This window comes from Crocuta crocuta, unplaced genomic scaffold (genome assembly GCF_008692635.1).
Source record: "Crocuta crocuta isolate KB4526 unplaced genomic scaffold, BGI_CrCroc_1.0 scaffold222, whole genome shotgun sequence".
Classification (NCBI taxonomy): Eukaryota; Metazoa; Chordata; class Mammalia; order Carnivora; family Hyaenidae; genus Crocuta; species Crocuta crocuta.
Window position 1 is genome coordinate 2,834,883 of NW_027528806.1, and position 16,135 is coordinate 2,851,017.

Below are 16,135 nucleotides of genomic sequence, written 5' to 3' on the forward strand. Positions count from 1 at the left end.
GAAATGTGCTGAAGTCACTACATAGATTATATATATATATATATCATGACACTCTTCATATTTCCTCTTAACTGATGATGAAACTGAGGCAAGATAAGAGTTACTAGCATTATACAAACAAGGAGCAGAATTTGAGTCCAAGTGACTTGATACCACAGTGTATTCTGTTAACCACAACAAAAATATTATCTCCTGATGTTTACATTCAGATTTATGAACATCCATTAAAGGATTACTCTGTACCAAACAATATTTTAAGTCTCGAGTTACAAAGATCTAATTCAGGATTTTTAACCTCTGCACTATTGACATTTTGTATTGAGTAAGTCTTTGCCGTGGGACCCAGCCTATGCATCACAGGATGGTTAGCAGCATTGCCGGCTCCTCCCCACTAGATAGTATTGGACTTTTCAAGTTAAGACAACCAAAGATGTCTCCAGATGCTGTCAAGTGTCCACTGGGGGACAAATTGCCTCCACTGAGAACCACTGATTGAATTCCATCTACCTACCTATTTGTCTGTCCATCTATCATCTATCATCTTTCTATCTTTCCGTTTTTTCTCGTTGTGTACATTGTAATGCTTAAAATGCATTCAAATAATCCCATAAAGATTCTGCATTTGCAGAGATGCCACATGACCCCACTCAATTCAATCTTTTATCTTAGATTTAATAACCATTGAAACAGACCTTGTGTTATGTGGAAGAGAATTTCTGACAAAGTGCTAAAAGCAAAAGAATTTTAAATCTAAACTCAGGAGAAATTTATTAATTCCCTTGACATTTATCTTTTACACTCAATACCTTGAATTTAATGTCAAAGGTACCAGAGCAACTATAAAATGAACAAAACTTGAGTGCTATAATAGTTGTGGTAGACAGAATAATAGCTCTCCCAGAGATGTGTGTGTCCTAATTCCTGGAGCTAGTGACTATGCTACCTTACCTGGCAAAAAGGACTTTACAGACGTGATGAAGATAGAGATTTTTAGGCAGGGAGATTACCTTAGAATTATCCAGGTGGGTCTAATGTAATCACCAGGGTCCTTGTAAGGGAAAGAAGTGGGGGAGAACTGGAGTCAGAGATGGAAAGGTGGAGCACAGGTCAGTGTGTATGGGGAGTGTGTGTGTGTGTGTGTGTGTGAGAGAGAGAGAGAGAGAGAGAGAGAGGCAGAGAGACAGAGGCAGAGAGACAGAGACAGAGAGAGACAGAATAGAGAGAGATTTGAAAATAATAGGCTGCTGACTTTGAAGATAGAGGAGGAGACTATGACCCAAGGGACACAGGCAGCCTCTCCTCTACAAGCTCAAAAAGGCAAGGAAACGGACCCTCTCCTAGAGTCCCCAAAAGGACACCTAGCAGACACCTTGATTTTAGCCCAATAAAACCCATTTCAGACTTCTGACCTTCAGAATTGTAAGATGAGACTGAGCCTGGGTGGCTCAGTCGGTTGAGCGTCCGACTTTGGCTCAGGTCATGGTCTTGCGGTCCGTGGGTTCGAGTCCCGCATTGGTCTCTGTGCTGACAGCTAGCTCAGAGCCTGGAGCCTGTTTTGAATTCTGTGTCTCCCTCTCTCTCTGCCCCTCCCCAGCTCAGGCTCTGTCTCTCTCTGTCTCAAAAATAAATAAACGTTAAAAAAATAAAAAAAGAAGTTTGTACTGTTTTAAGCCACTAAGTGTGTGTAATTTGTTTCTGAAGCCATAAGAAACTAGGCGATAGTTCCTTATCTTTAGAATTCAAGATGAATTGAACCTGAATGTGATCCTTCAAGAATTGCAGTGAAGAGTGAACACTCACCTCTGGTGAGCACTTACTAAGTGTCAGGTACTGCAAGAATGCTTTGTGTGGTTACAACAATTGCTTACTTCTCATAACAACTCCAGGAGCTAACCTTTATTTTCTCAAGTTATTTTTCAGAGGAACTGAGGTCAGGGAGGTTAAGGAACTCACCGAAAGTTAAGGGCATGGCCAGGAAGAATACCAAGATCTGCCTGACTCCAGTGTCTGTGCTAATTCACACCAGAGCATACTGCCAAACGGCACTCCCCATGCTGATTACAAACGTTTCTGGATTCATTGTATTTATTATATTAGACCCCAGGCTAAGTTATTTGTAAATTCTATTGGCACAAATGAAACAAACTGTAATATATGTTATTGTTCATTTGGGATTTATCAATTAAACAAATGCCTTTTGGTTTATTCACTGCATGAAGTTATTTCCCCAAAAAGGCATTGTTTACTGCCTTTGGCTTGGCTCTGGAAGTCCAAGGTCTTTGGCAGACTGGGACATTAGTCTCAGCGCCTGCTTAGTCTAACATTTTCATTTTCAAAAAGCCAGTGGTAAATCAAGCTGAGAGCCAGATACTCAGTCAAAAATTGATTTAGTAAGGCACTGCAACTCACCAGTTACAATCCTACCTTTTTGCCTTATGGTGTAATCTCTTCAGTAATTGCCAAATCTAAGGACACACACACACACACACACACACACGCACACACACCCTCAGTGCCCTTCTCTTATTTTCCCTCTCACTCTGACACATATACACTTTGGAAGAAAATATTAATACATAAATGCAGGCATTTGAGACATGATGACTCAAATGGCAGAAATTTTTAAAATTATGTTTCTCACTAGCTAATGGACTTCCCCCAAATGTGTTTTTCTTCAAAGGTAAAAAATATATTGGATATAATATTCTTATATTCACTTTTAGGATCTAAAAAGTTAAAGTTATATCTTATAAAACAAGTAGTTTGCTTGAGAGAGGGACTATGTTTTTGTTCCAGTTCTTAACTCTCAAGAATCCTGTATGTACTCAATAAATGAAGGACTAAACTGAATTCCATAACCTATTCATACAATTCAGGTGAGTGATTTTAGGAGAAGAAATTATGAGCTCATTCATTTATTATTTTTCTTGCTTGGGGACCAGCTTATAAGTTATGATTTGAACACTTCTTCCTTCCTTCCTTCCTTCCTTCCTTCCTTCCTTCCTTCCTTCCTTCCTTCCTTCCCTCTCTCTTTTTCTTTTCTTTTTCTTGCTTTAAGGGAACAATGAAGCAATCAAGAAAGAGAAATGTATACAGTCTGAATGGTCACACTGGGGAAACTGTTCTCAGTCAGTGCCATACTCATAGAGCTCCAACTCTTAAGCATTTGTGTGATTGTTTCATTTGCCTACATGTCTGAAATACTTTCTTGCTACCCCAGTATCTTAATAATGTATAAGAGAAGAGTCTTAGACTCAATCACATCAGAAAGGCTGGACTCTAGGCCCAGCTTTGGCACTCTGCTGGTAGTGACACTTGTCTCTTAACCCCTCTGGGACTGTTTTGTCACACCCAAAAGGATTTAATCCTGCCTAACTGGAAATGTGCTTATGTGGTCATTCAAAGGATGGTTGTATGCAAAAGCACTTCATAAACCATAGCACCTGCTAAAACTATAAGAAAACATTATCATTGCTCTTTATCCCATTACAAATTTTCTGCCTGCCAAGGAAAGATTTCTTTCGTGTTGTGTTTTCTATTCTGTCTCCCCCCATCTTGCACCTTCCCTTTCTTTAGAAATTACTTGATTGTTTGCCGTTATACTAAGGTTCCAACTGCTGCATTGTTATTTTAAAACTCAAGAAAGTGACGTGTGGACTGTTGAAAGGGAGATAAAATGGAATATAATGCTGCCACTCAAATTTGACCAAGTCACTTAATTTTCTTGATTTGGTTTTAAAACTGTTTTCCTTTAAAAGGCGGGTGGATAGGTAATCACCAAAATCATAGCTTTTGCTCAAGTTAAATAGCTCCTCCCTTTGTATTCTTTTCACACAATACACATAGTTGGGAAGCTGGACAGAACACTCAAGATACAAATCATCTCATTACAAAGAGAATTTTTTTTCTTTTCTTTTTATTGTATCTACATGAGAAGATGGATTCTGACCCTAATCATTTCACAGTATATGTAATTCAAACCATCATGCCTTATACCTCAAACTTAGTGATGCATGTCAATTATTTCAGTAAAAGTAGAGAAAAAAGGATATACTAGGATAGGAAGGTAATTTTTTAAAGTTTATTAATTTTTGAGAGAGAGTGGGAGAGAGAGCGAGCGGGGGAGGGGCAGAGAAAGAGGGAGAATCAGAATCCAAAACAGGCTCCAGGCTCTGAGCTGTCAGCACTGAACTGACATGGGGCTTGAACTCACAAACTGCGAGATCATGACCTGAGCCGAAGTCAGATGCTGAACTGACTGAGCCACCCAGGCGCCCCTAGGAAGGTAATGTTTTATAGTCCATTCTGCTTTACTTGATTTCTACAGGGGAAGTTTGCTTTCCAGATGGTATTTACCCTAAGTGGGGAGAGAGGGGGCAAGAAGCCTTGGCCTATAGATTAAGTAAGGAAATAAGCCAGAATCTTATGCTTAATAATTTGTAGAAAGAAAATAATAAAGTATGCTAAAATTTTGCATAACTATATGTAAAAGCAGGCTTTTTTTTTTTTTGCATCTTCTCTTTCCTGTTTCTCTTCTGAATTATACTCATATAAATAGTAGAAAGAGTTAAGATGAGACTATTTTCCAGAAATGATTGTTTTTCCTCCAAGAACTCAAAATATGTTCATTGGGAGAATGTATAGTTGGTTAAAAAAAGAAGAATTAGTCATTACATAGAATTTTTCTCTCCTTGTATTTTCACATTTTTCTCCATAGTTGATTTTTTTTTGGTGTGAATTGTTGCAATCAATATTTTCAGGTCTTAAATGACTTCTTTTTCACCAGGCACTTGAATTGTCTGCACAATGTAGCTTCTTAGGAATTTTAAGAAAAATGTGCTTTCTATTGGTCAACTCTTGCTTTTTCCCATTCTGTTTCAAACTTTCTTCTGCTGAGACCCTAAATGATATCTGGTTTTCATTTGTAAAAGTCTTAAAAGAACCAACTTTTATGATATGATATTATTTGCTATATATTCCCTTTTTATCTTTCTTGTTTATGCACATAACAACTGTGTTGTCTTCAGTTTCTCTGGTTTGCACTAAGATACCTTGAGCTTTTTTCTATTATATCATAAAATATTTGTGTCATTTTGATGTGAAATTTCCAGAGGTAGCTTCCATGGAAAGACATAATAAATTTGGTTTATATGTTTACTACCTAATATATCCTTGAACTTTAAAGACTTTAGATTTGCTGTTGTCAACCCAATGATACAAAGCACTATCAGTGATATCCATATCAAACCATGCACACCTATAAACTGGGAACCACCTTTAAATTACATGGCAGGTTTTTATCTCTTCAGTCATTGCAGCTTAATTCAAGTAATATTTGTCTGTTTCTGTGGTGCAGATCTGTGCCAGGCACTTTTAAGGATACAAAGATGAATAAAACATGTTGTCTCGGGTCTTGCAGAGTTTACAAAGATATAAGTATGTGAAGATTTAAATTAAATATCTACAGTACTAATTGAAAGGGGAGGCCTGGGACTCAATATAAAACACTACTCAATATACTGAAGGTCAAAGTTGAACTTTAAGCAAAGAATTAATTATTTTGCTCTTAAAAAAGGTGAAGCATTCAGAGTAAGAAATTAAATCAAGAGTGATGTTTCCCTCAGTAAAACTTTGGCTCAATAATATAAGGAGATTATGATATTAATTCCAACCTAACCACTTAATAATGATTACCAACTTAAAACATCAGTATACCCTCAGTGCAACCGTCATTTTTTTGCATTGCTGGATGCATTAAAGTTTGTACTGAAAAAATAATGAGACTTGGTCAGTCTTAACATTTCACAGCAATTTAAATAATATTAACTCCAAATTGTGGTGTAAAGGGATGATGTTTTCAAATGAAATAATAAATCTCCTTCATAGGAGGGTCTACAGACGTTACCAGGATCATCAAATAACAGGACTTGTAGTGGACATTTTAGTTTTAGTTTGGGTGGGATAATAATGAAGACTTCATATTTTCATCTGCGTGGTTCTCTGAACTGCTGGGGATGAGTCACAGCTGCAGCTGCCTTGGCTGCTTGGCACCACCTCCTGGCCCCTAACACTTGACTTCACAGAAGGAGACAGCACATTAGTGGAATGATCCCATGGGCACCTGGGGCTCCTCCTTCTCTTCACTGTTCCTCTTCTTTGAAGGCACACTGGCTTGCAGGGTGCCTTTCCTTCTTACATGGTCTTCCTTTTGTGAGTGTGCTGCGCCAGACCCCGTTCTAAGCCCTTTCTGTGTATTAATTTATTTAATCCTCACCTCAATCACTTTCTTATTCCCTCATGTAACAGTTGAAGAAATGCGGGACAGGGAGGTTAAATAACTTGCTCGGTATTACCCAGGTGGTCACCGTGGAGCTGGGGCTCAGATGCGGGCGGCCTCCTTTGCTATTAACTTTACACTCTCGAATGCGTAACTGTTGAATGAATGAAAAGCATTTTCTCCCCAAATCTATTCAAAAATGTCAGAGCAGAGATAATTTCTTCCATTGCCTTCTCAACTCCAACCTCTGTTCCCTCTAGTCAGCATTCAATCACACACGCAGAGTGAGATTTGAAACTTTTTGTTAGGCCCCCGTTACTACCCATAGGTCTTCTAAAACATGCCAATTCCCCTAAAATATTTATTCATATATTTCACACATGTATACATTTTAATCTTTTACAATGCCTCTTTTTCCGTGTGTGTATGTATTCCTTGTGAATGGAAAACTGGAAGAAACTTTAACTATTTTCCTGGTGAACTATTTGGCATGCTGCTTTTTTTTTTATTTCCCATCACATAATTTCAAGTTTGATTCCTCACATTGATCTTTGAGAGTATCTCTTCCTTCTACTTATTTACCAATAACAGCAATAAGAAAAAAAAAACTCTTTGTCTTATGGAGAATTCTCTGCTTTCTTTCCAACCTCCTCTTCAATTCCAGATGGAAAGCTAGGTTTGCAAAGAATATTGATATATTTTAGCATGCTTATGAGGATTATATTACATTGTTATTTTAATTATTGACAACATAAAAGCTTATAGGAAAGTGGAATTTGCTAGTAGCGGCCTACATCTATACACAAAGAGATGCCTTCTTGAGATTCCAATGATACATTAACATCTAAACATAATCTCTAAATTTGATGAAGGTTATCAAAAGCAGGACCCCTATCGAAAACCTGTTTATCTTTTATAAAAGAGGGTAGAACATAAGGAAGTCATCTTTTATTTTTGACAAGAGAGGTAAGGCCTTCCAAAAGTTAAACTTATAATTCTGGTTACTATATATATATATCCTTGGCTTCTCATATTTGAATGAATGTGCCAGTTCTGTCATTTGAATCGATGGAGATGAAAAAAATCAGTGGTTTAAGTATCTTTTCACTGCTGATTACCAATAAGTTAAGGATATCTATCTGATTTTTGGAATAAAATTCAGTCAAAATGATAATTAAGGATTTTGATTGAAAAGAAATGTAAACTGCGATGTTGGCATTTTGTATATTCATATTTCCATCTGCTATGGTGGACCCATAATGTGACAAAAAACCAAAGAATTCTGGGGCAAATCAAGTATTTATATTATTTAATAATAGTACAAACAAGTAAGGTAATGAGTAAACAAATAGCCATGTCTATTGTATAGATCAGAGGGGATTTGTTATAATGAACATGTAGAGTTTCTATAACCTTCCAACAACCTCTAGATCTGTTCGACTGGTGGAGTATGGAGGTAAAATAGCTCAATGGGAACAAAAGGATCTGAATCCTTAAGTCTCTTTTATTCACCTTGATCCTTCCATTTTGTTCAACAAATTGAATTGAAAGCAGGAGGACATAGGATTCCACAGACATAATGACATGGACGCTGGAGGATTTGGGATTGGGTCCTTCTTTGCCTTTCTGTATTTTACTCTGCTTATGTAAAAGGCAATCGAACAGTTGCCTTTGGGTTTATGACCAAGGTCAGACATGCTAATTGTGCTGCTCTCCACACGAGAGCGACTATGCAGAGAGTTTAAGACTCCAAAAGAGCACTGTTGTTACACAGGACATCTTCTTAGCATCAAATAGCAAATTGAAGCTTTTGTCATTAAAAAAGGGAAATCAGTTAGCGACAGTGGAAATAAAATGAGGATTGCTGCCAATATTGGCAGTTGGGAAGTTACTTTTTGAAACATTTTTAAAAAGTGCATTCAACCAGGAGTGCACCGTCTCTTAAATACGCTAGCCAATTGAAATATAAAAATGTTAAATGGCTGAGCATTAAATTTAAATGATGAAGAAGAAAGATGTGCCCAAGGCACTTGTCCTGACTCAGGGAGAAAAGATTATTGCAGGTCATTGAACCAGAATAGAAGTTTAGAGAAGGTTATCAAGGGAAATAAAAAGAAAAGACACATTTTCATCACAATGACCAAAAAGACTGCTAATTGGATATCTAATTTTAAAATGCTCACTTGTAACTATTTTGAATATCATTGATGTATTCTGACAATTAAAATCAAGGAAAAGTAAAAGTGTTGTGCATAATAATAACGCAAACATATTTGTGTACCTCTTTAAAACTAGTCTTAAATTTTTTTTCTCTCTACCCTTGGGTTTCACACAGCAGGTTCTCAGCAGATATTTGTGGTATTGAGCCAGATGCAATCACTAAATGCCAAAGCATGTTCTGGGAATTTTTTTCTTCATTTGTGCCTTGCAATGGCTCTGTGAAGTAGTGGATGTACAGGGGAAGGAACAGAACTGAGCAGTTACGAGGTCAGACAGATGCTGACTGCCAAGTCTAGCAGGCAAAAATACTTGAGTGCTTTTGGCTGTGGTTTACTCATCTGTAACACAGGGATCTAAATCGTATCCGGGCGTTAGGGTTGCTGTGAGTATCGAATGAGTTAATACACCTGAAGCCCTGAGCAGAGTGTCCGTAACAAAGTACCATTCAGTAAATGTTAGCTGTGAGGATGCTTTAATCTGCTGCTGCTGTTTGAAGCGGCAGTGGTTAAATGGCTTCTCTGAATCCCCTGTCAAATTAGTGCTAGGAGGTTTCTGCTCTTCAATTTATGCTCTTTTCAGAAAAAAAATTGGAATATAAGAAAGCAATATTTTAATGATAGCATCTTTTAAATGGTCTTTCAGAATGAATGTAATACTGCTTCATGTTTACTGAATTTGGATCATGTAATTATAGGAGTAAATAATTGCTCATTCCTAATTTTAAAGGTGTATATGGCTGACACTTTTATTTTTATAGGCCGTTAAAACATTACTGTCTAATTATCCTGATACTAGTGGCTTTGTTGAATTGGGTAGACATTAATTTTAAGGACTCAGGAGAAAGGCATGTTAGAAAGACCTGTACATTAGAGCCTCAAATAGAACCCAAATTTTCATGATGTTTAAAAAAGCACAGCATATCTATTTGGGGGGAGGGAACTCCACAAGAGAAAACCATCCTCAACTTTCAAAAAGATAACATCAGAAAATATCTATGAAAATACACAGCTTGTCAAATTTCATAAAAACAGATCTGGTATGCTACTAAAAATAGAAGTGTCTCGGAATGCTTCTAATGGAGATTCATTTTATGTATACACTGTGTGGGAGGAGATGATAGAGAACATTGTGAAGAATAAAATGGAGGAGACAGGGGATTAAACATTGTTATGGACTGTTTAATGATCAGGTGCACATCTTTTGCCTAAAACCGCAAAGGTCTGAGCTTGAAATATATTCATCTTTGTCTTAAGGAATGGCCACATCTTCAAAATCTAATCTATCTCTACCTATGTTCTTTTCTTATTGAACCTAATCTTAAAACTATATATGAATCATCACCAAGGAACTGCTATGTTATATAAAGCTGGCAGGGGGGCATAGAGTTTTCTGAAAATGTGGAATTATTATGCTTCCCCCTTAGTTTTCTTTTTTTTTTAATTTCTGAGAGAGAGAGCGAGCGAGAGAGAGCGAGAGCAGAGGATGGTCAGAGAGAGAGGGAGATACAGAATCTGAAGCAGGTTCCAGGCTCTGAGCTGGCTGTCAGCACAGAGCCCAACGTGAGGCTCGAAGCCACGAACCGTGAGATCATGACCTGAGCTGAAGTCAGACGCTTAACCGACTGAGCCACCCAGGTGCCCCTCCCCATTAGTTTTCTATTAAGTTTACATAAGCCAAAGATAACCTAGATGGATTCCGTATAAAATCAAATACTCTTCCTGTTCCATCTTGACATGAAAATATGTATCTTTTTCCATTTTTTGTGCTAGCATTGGTGACATTTTCAGTCTCCTGACTGTCCAGTCTTGAAATCTCTGTCTGAACTTCTGCCTTTTTCTCTTTTGGCTTCTAATTAATTGGGCCGTGCTAATTCTCCCTTTGTGGTGTGAGCTCACACCTGCTGTTTCTTTAAGAGTGCTTCCAACATTATCACCTCCTTCCGAAAGCTCTACTGAGTCCCACGCCCTCTCCTTCATATCTCCATAGTACTTTCTGGAGTGCCCATTTCATCACTGAACTTGCCACATTTTGTTATAATCATTGCCAGAAATAATGCGGAGAACTGAAGCAGTGGTTCTCAAATTCTGCCACATATTAGAATCACAAACAATCAAAAATTAACTCAGAATTTCTGGGGAGGTGAGACCCTGGCCGAGGCATTTTTAAAAGCAGTACTTTTCAAATGTTCATATGCATACAGTTCACTGGGGGATCTTGTTGAAATGTAGATTACGATTCAATAGATCTCAGGTGGGGCCCCAAGAGTCTGCATTTCTTTCTTTCTTTTTTTTTTTTTTGGGGTTACTTTTCTTTTTATTATGGAGTTGTAAGTTTTCTTTCTTTTTTTTTTTTTTTTACAAATAGTTTATTTTCAAATTGGTTTCCACATAACACCCAGTGCTCATCCCCACAAGTGCCCTCCTCCATGCCCATCTCCCCCCTCCCCACAACATCCATCAGTCCTCAGTTTGTTTCTCAGCATTCAAGAGTCTCTCATGGTTTGCCTCTCTCCCTTTCCCCCACCATTTCCCCCCTTCTTCTCCCCCTTGTTCCTCTGTTAAGTTCCTCCTAATCCTCCTATATGTGCAAACATATGATATTTGTCCTTCTCTGCCTGACTTATTTCGCTCAGCGTAACACCCTCAAGAGTCTGCATTTCTAACAAGCTCCCAGGTGACCTGGATGCTGTTTATGCTAAATCCACTACAAGTTGCCCCCAGATGGTCACGTGTTTTAGAAAACAAATAGTATTCTTTATCTGTATCCGTATGTATATCTGTATCTTAAGGTCACAAACTCTTACCCAATCCAGACAACTTCTTTCCTCTCTGTTGTCCACACCTTCCACGACCATTTTTAGGGGAGTAGAGGTGTTGAGACTTTTCTCATAAATCAGAATCCGCATTGTCAGTGTTTCAACTATAATTGGCCTTCCCCATTTTTATTCCCAGTAAGTGCATCCCGCCCTAGCCCTGCTGTGTCCATGCTTCTGCATTAATCTTACTGGCCACAGGTCCCCGTGAAATACTGGGGAGCATTCAGACAGCTTAGAGGTGAGAGGTCCAGGTTTTGAGTATGATTTTATCTATTCACCTCATTGTTACCCAAGCCTCGGGATTCTGTCTTCTGCTGCTTCTGGGTGCTCCTGTGACCCTCCCTCTGTCCTTCTTCCACAGCCGGCAGCCCTCTGCTCCTACCCATTCTCACATTTTCCTCACTCACTGTCATCACTATCTTCCCTACAGACTTACCACAAAGTAATGGAAACCAACGAACATGAATACAAATATAAACATGCTTGTAGAGTAAAAACTCTTTTCTTCCACTTTAAGTGCCACTTGCTCAGCTGCATTACTTTTCCTTCATTAATGCTTCTGTCCCTTACAAGTACAGATCAATCTTTTCCATTCCAGGCTCTGAGGATGGACTCTAAGTGATTGTTATTTCATAAGGCTAATAGCAAGAGTTAAGATTCTGTTGGCCTTGGCACACCTTTAAGTGCCAGCCTAACTACAGTCCCATACTGTCCAGGGTGCATGCTGAAGCTTTCTGGGGTGCAGCTGGGAACCCACTGTGGTGCTAGGAAGTATTTTAAAATTTCGAGGGAAATATTAGCAACACTCGGGTTCTTTGAGGCTCCTTGTGAATTACTAGTTCAGAGTAGTTAACAGTTTCAACAGTAGGTGGTGCTCCATTCTTTTTGATGACGTCAAATGTTTATATTTTCTCACCCAACTTGTGATAATAAGTGCAGACAAAGCAAAATCAACGTGGAAAAGGAACTGAGGGGCAATGTCTGATTTTAGAAGTTGCACAGTGCCCAGGGGATGCCCACATGCTGTAACTGTGGTTATTTAAGAATAAAATTAAAATACTACTTTTGGGGGGCACTTGGGTGGCTCAGTCGGTTAAGCGTCAGACTCGAGCTCAGGTCATGATCTCACGGTTCTGGGTTGGAGCCCTGCCTGCTCTGACAGCTCAGAGTCTGGAGCCTGCTTTGGACTGATTCTGTGTCTCCCTCCGTCTCTCAAAAATAAATAAACATTAAAAAATTTTTTTTAAATATTATTTTTTCTACTGATTGCTGTGTATTTTTTCAAATAACTATGCATTTGTTAGAACATAAATACCTGTTAAGTTGTTTGGCTCTGTTTCTTGTGTTCTAAGGGCACTGTGAAAACAAACATAATAGTAAGGGCACCGCGAACCAAGAATGTTTTGGGACTTCTGCTATAGTCTAATCTTTTTTTTTTTCCTCCAAAAGTTTCTTGACCTTGTGGATCCAGATCATCACATCAGGTATGTGTTTTGTTCCATATCTATCTAAAAGTGGAACAGGGGCACCTGGGTGGCTCGTCAGGTGGGTGTCTGACTCTTGATTCCAGCTCAGGTCATGATCCCAGGGTTTTGGGATGGAGACCCCCGTCGGGCTCCACGTGTGGAGCCCACTTGAGATTCTCTCTTCTCCCTCTGCCCCTCCCCACCCTGTCTCTCTCTAAAAAAAGAAAGAAAAAGTGGACCAACTTGTTGCCATAGGAAAAACAAACTTTTTTTTTCTTAAAAAATTATTTTGGCCTATTTTTAATTATGGTAAAAACATATTATACTCAAATCTTTTTGTCTGTTGATAAAGCACAACCCAAAGACAGATATGGAGAAATGCCCGATTAACAGTCTTTTTTTGTTTTTTTAATATTTTTATTTATTTCTAGGAGAGAGAGAGAGAGAGAGAGAGAGAGAGAGACAGCGTGAGCAGGGGAGGGTCAGAGAGAGAGGGAGACACAGACTCTGAAATAGGCTCCAGGCTCTGAGCTGGCAGTCAGCACAGAGCCTGACGTGGGGCTCGAACACACGAACTGCGAGATCATGACCTGAGCGAAAGTCGGACGCCCAACCGACTAAGACACCCAGGCGCCCCTCGATTAACAGTCTTAAACACATCTGATGTAGCAATGCTGGGAACCCTGACAACTTCAATTATTGCTGTTGCTTTTTTTTCTGTTTTCCAGTAGATACCTTCTTCTGTGTTATAACTTCAAGGAGGTGGGAGTGGGGTAGTGATGATGGTAAGGTAGGGAAATATGTCTAGCTGCCAATAAAATATCCACATCCAACTAGTTAGGTTGAAGCTATGATTGGGAAAGGATTTTGCCACCATCTTCTATCTTTTCCACCCACCGAGAGATCCCTTAATTACCCATTTTACTTCTGCAATGTTATAAAAATCAATACTTGTGCATTACAGGTAGATTTAATAGAGTGTGTACAGCTGATTTGCTCACCAATAATAATACTGTCTTTATGCACCTACTATGTGACAGTCACTAGTTCCTGTCTCATGTAACTTCATAAGGCAGGTTTTGCTGCCTGCATTTTCCAGATGAAGAAACTAAAGCCTAGGAAGCTTCACAACCTGCCTTGGGCCATGCAGCCACGCAGCCTCAGATCTGCCAGAGTCCACAGCTTGAAACTTCTCCCGTGGCAATGTTACCTCTTAGAATTCTCATGGTAAAATTGATTCCTATGCAGTTTTATCCATTTCTGTTTCCAGGATCCTAAAATATCCCTGCCTTTCTTTAAGAACACATGGTATTTTTGATATAAAATGGCCTCACAATTTTAGAAGAAAAAAGCAGAAAGGAAAAAGGGGAGAATCAGTCATTTAGACAAAGCATTTAAGAAATTTTAATCTTCTATGATAATAATATATGTATTGTAGAAAGTGCTTTAAAGGTTTGAGATTATTATTATTTTTTTTATAACCATTACTCTGTTAATGTAGTGATAGTCAAATTTCACAAGGAAATGGAGTGAAGTACAAATAAGCGGACTGTCTTTTCTCAGCAGTCACACAGCATGTGAGTTTCACATCAAATACAAGGCTAAACCCTTGGGGATCTGTGTTGATGTTCACCCCACCACTGAATACTTCCTCTCCTACTTTATTCCACATTAATAATTCATTCATTGGAACAATGCCTGGTTACCTCAGCCCAAGCCATGGATGGCTTTCCTTCATTTATAAGGGTAAATACTTAAAGAGAATATTTGCAGATTGTTATTTAGGGGATATTTGATAACGGATTGAAATGTGAATGTGGGGCCCTTGGACTCTGCAAAATTTATGCTGTTTGCACACCGTCCTAATATGGTTGTTTCAAAACCATAGCTCTAATCATAAACAAAGACATCTTATCATTTCTGTTATGTTCATTCTCTGTTTCTATAAAGGATATGTGACAATTTTTTTTGACAATTATTTTTCTTATCAGTACCACATTATGAGACACAGAAGCTACAAAATACAAATATGTGTCTCTATTTGTCCCCCATCTCTGCAGCATGCAGATATTCTGCAACAAGAATGTAGCTGATGATAACATTTCAGTGAAACTCACGATGAAAGTATAACTGAGCTGTTTCCCTGACTCAGCTCCAGTAATCTCCAAGGGCTATAATAAGTGATGCCCTCCTCATTCTACTTTCTAGAGTCAATAAAATGGTCAGATGATATTTGGAAATAGCACCTTTACATGACCATGTTTCTCTTTTGTGAACCTTGTCACAATTAAAGCACTGTCTTTTGAAATGCCTGGCTCTTGCCAGTTAGTTGAGACAAGACAAAATTGGCCGCAGCGGTGACAGTAACAGCAACCAAACCTAAGGCAGTAAGGTGGATTTTGCGGACAAAGGGCTCCATCTGGTCAGAGAATGGATGGCACTGTCGGGAGCAGCGTTAAGAAGTAGTTAATTTGAACCTGACCAAAGGACTAATGCTCAGAATGTTTGCTTTCAGAATCAGAAAAAGGAACCTTCCTCCCCTTACAGCTTAATCGCTCTATTCCTATTTTTAATACATCCTACTTTATAGAATAGCTGGACCACATTTTTCAAGCTAAAGTAAAAATTAAAGGATTTATGATAATCCTATGTGGATGGTTGTGGGCGTTTCATTTTCAACGGAAGCATTTCTTTCTCTGTTGCATTGCTAACATTTCTCAGCTTCTTGCTACAGTCTTCTTCCCGAAACTACTCAAGTGGAAAAAAAAAAAAGTCTTACCAGATAAGCAACAATTCTTACTGTATTGGGGGAATAGTTCACATCCTCCCCGTCTATTTATTAGAAGTAACTTCTTCAGGCTTTAAAACCAGAATGTCAAAGCGCCCAATGGAATCCTACCTTGCCCACATACTGATAATCGGATCCCGTGTATTCCTCCAGGAGAAAGAACTGATTCCACATCCAGCTTCTTTTCGAACGGTTCAGCTCATTTTTGCTGTTTCCAGAGAGCTCCAGGGACCTTTTCTTTGCTGGGAAACCACTAGTCCTCTTAGATAACGGAGTTGAGAAAGTTGGGTAGGGCTGACCAACCCAAAAGAGTAGCAAGAAGTACCGGTAAGTTCTCATTCTGAAGACACAGTCCAGTCTCTGGGCAATGGGTGCCCTGCTCCTTCAAGTGTCTTTTTTCACTGCACTCTGTCCAGTGTCATCCCTTCTTTCTTCCTTAATGTTCTTCGCTTGGCTTTCAGAGGATGTCTGGAAAGAATAATAACATATCAAACAATTTTAGAGATGCTTAAAATTCAGTGTTAGAGCAAATAAGCTCTGGAGAGAGAGGGCGGAAATTTCAATAGCAA

The 16,135-nt window shown here is 38.7% G+C and overlaps 1 protein-coding gene across 1 annotated transcript in view; it reads right to left on the reverse strand.

Annotated features, from left to right (window-relative positions):
* CDH6 (cadherin 6) overlaps positions 1 to 15,905 on the reverse strand; it is a 47,251-nt gene extending 31,346 nt beyond the window's left edge. The window contains exon 1 of the mRNA XM_077755802.1: positions 15,678 to 15,905. Coding sequence (XP_077611928.1) covers positions 15,678 to 15,905 — 228 coding nt within the window. The remainder of the gene's footprint in view (positions 1 to 15,677) is intronic.
* Positions 15,906 to 16,135: the final 230 nt, after the last annotated feature.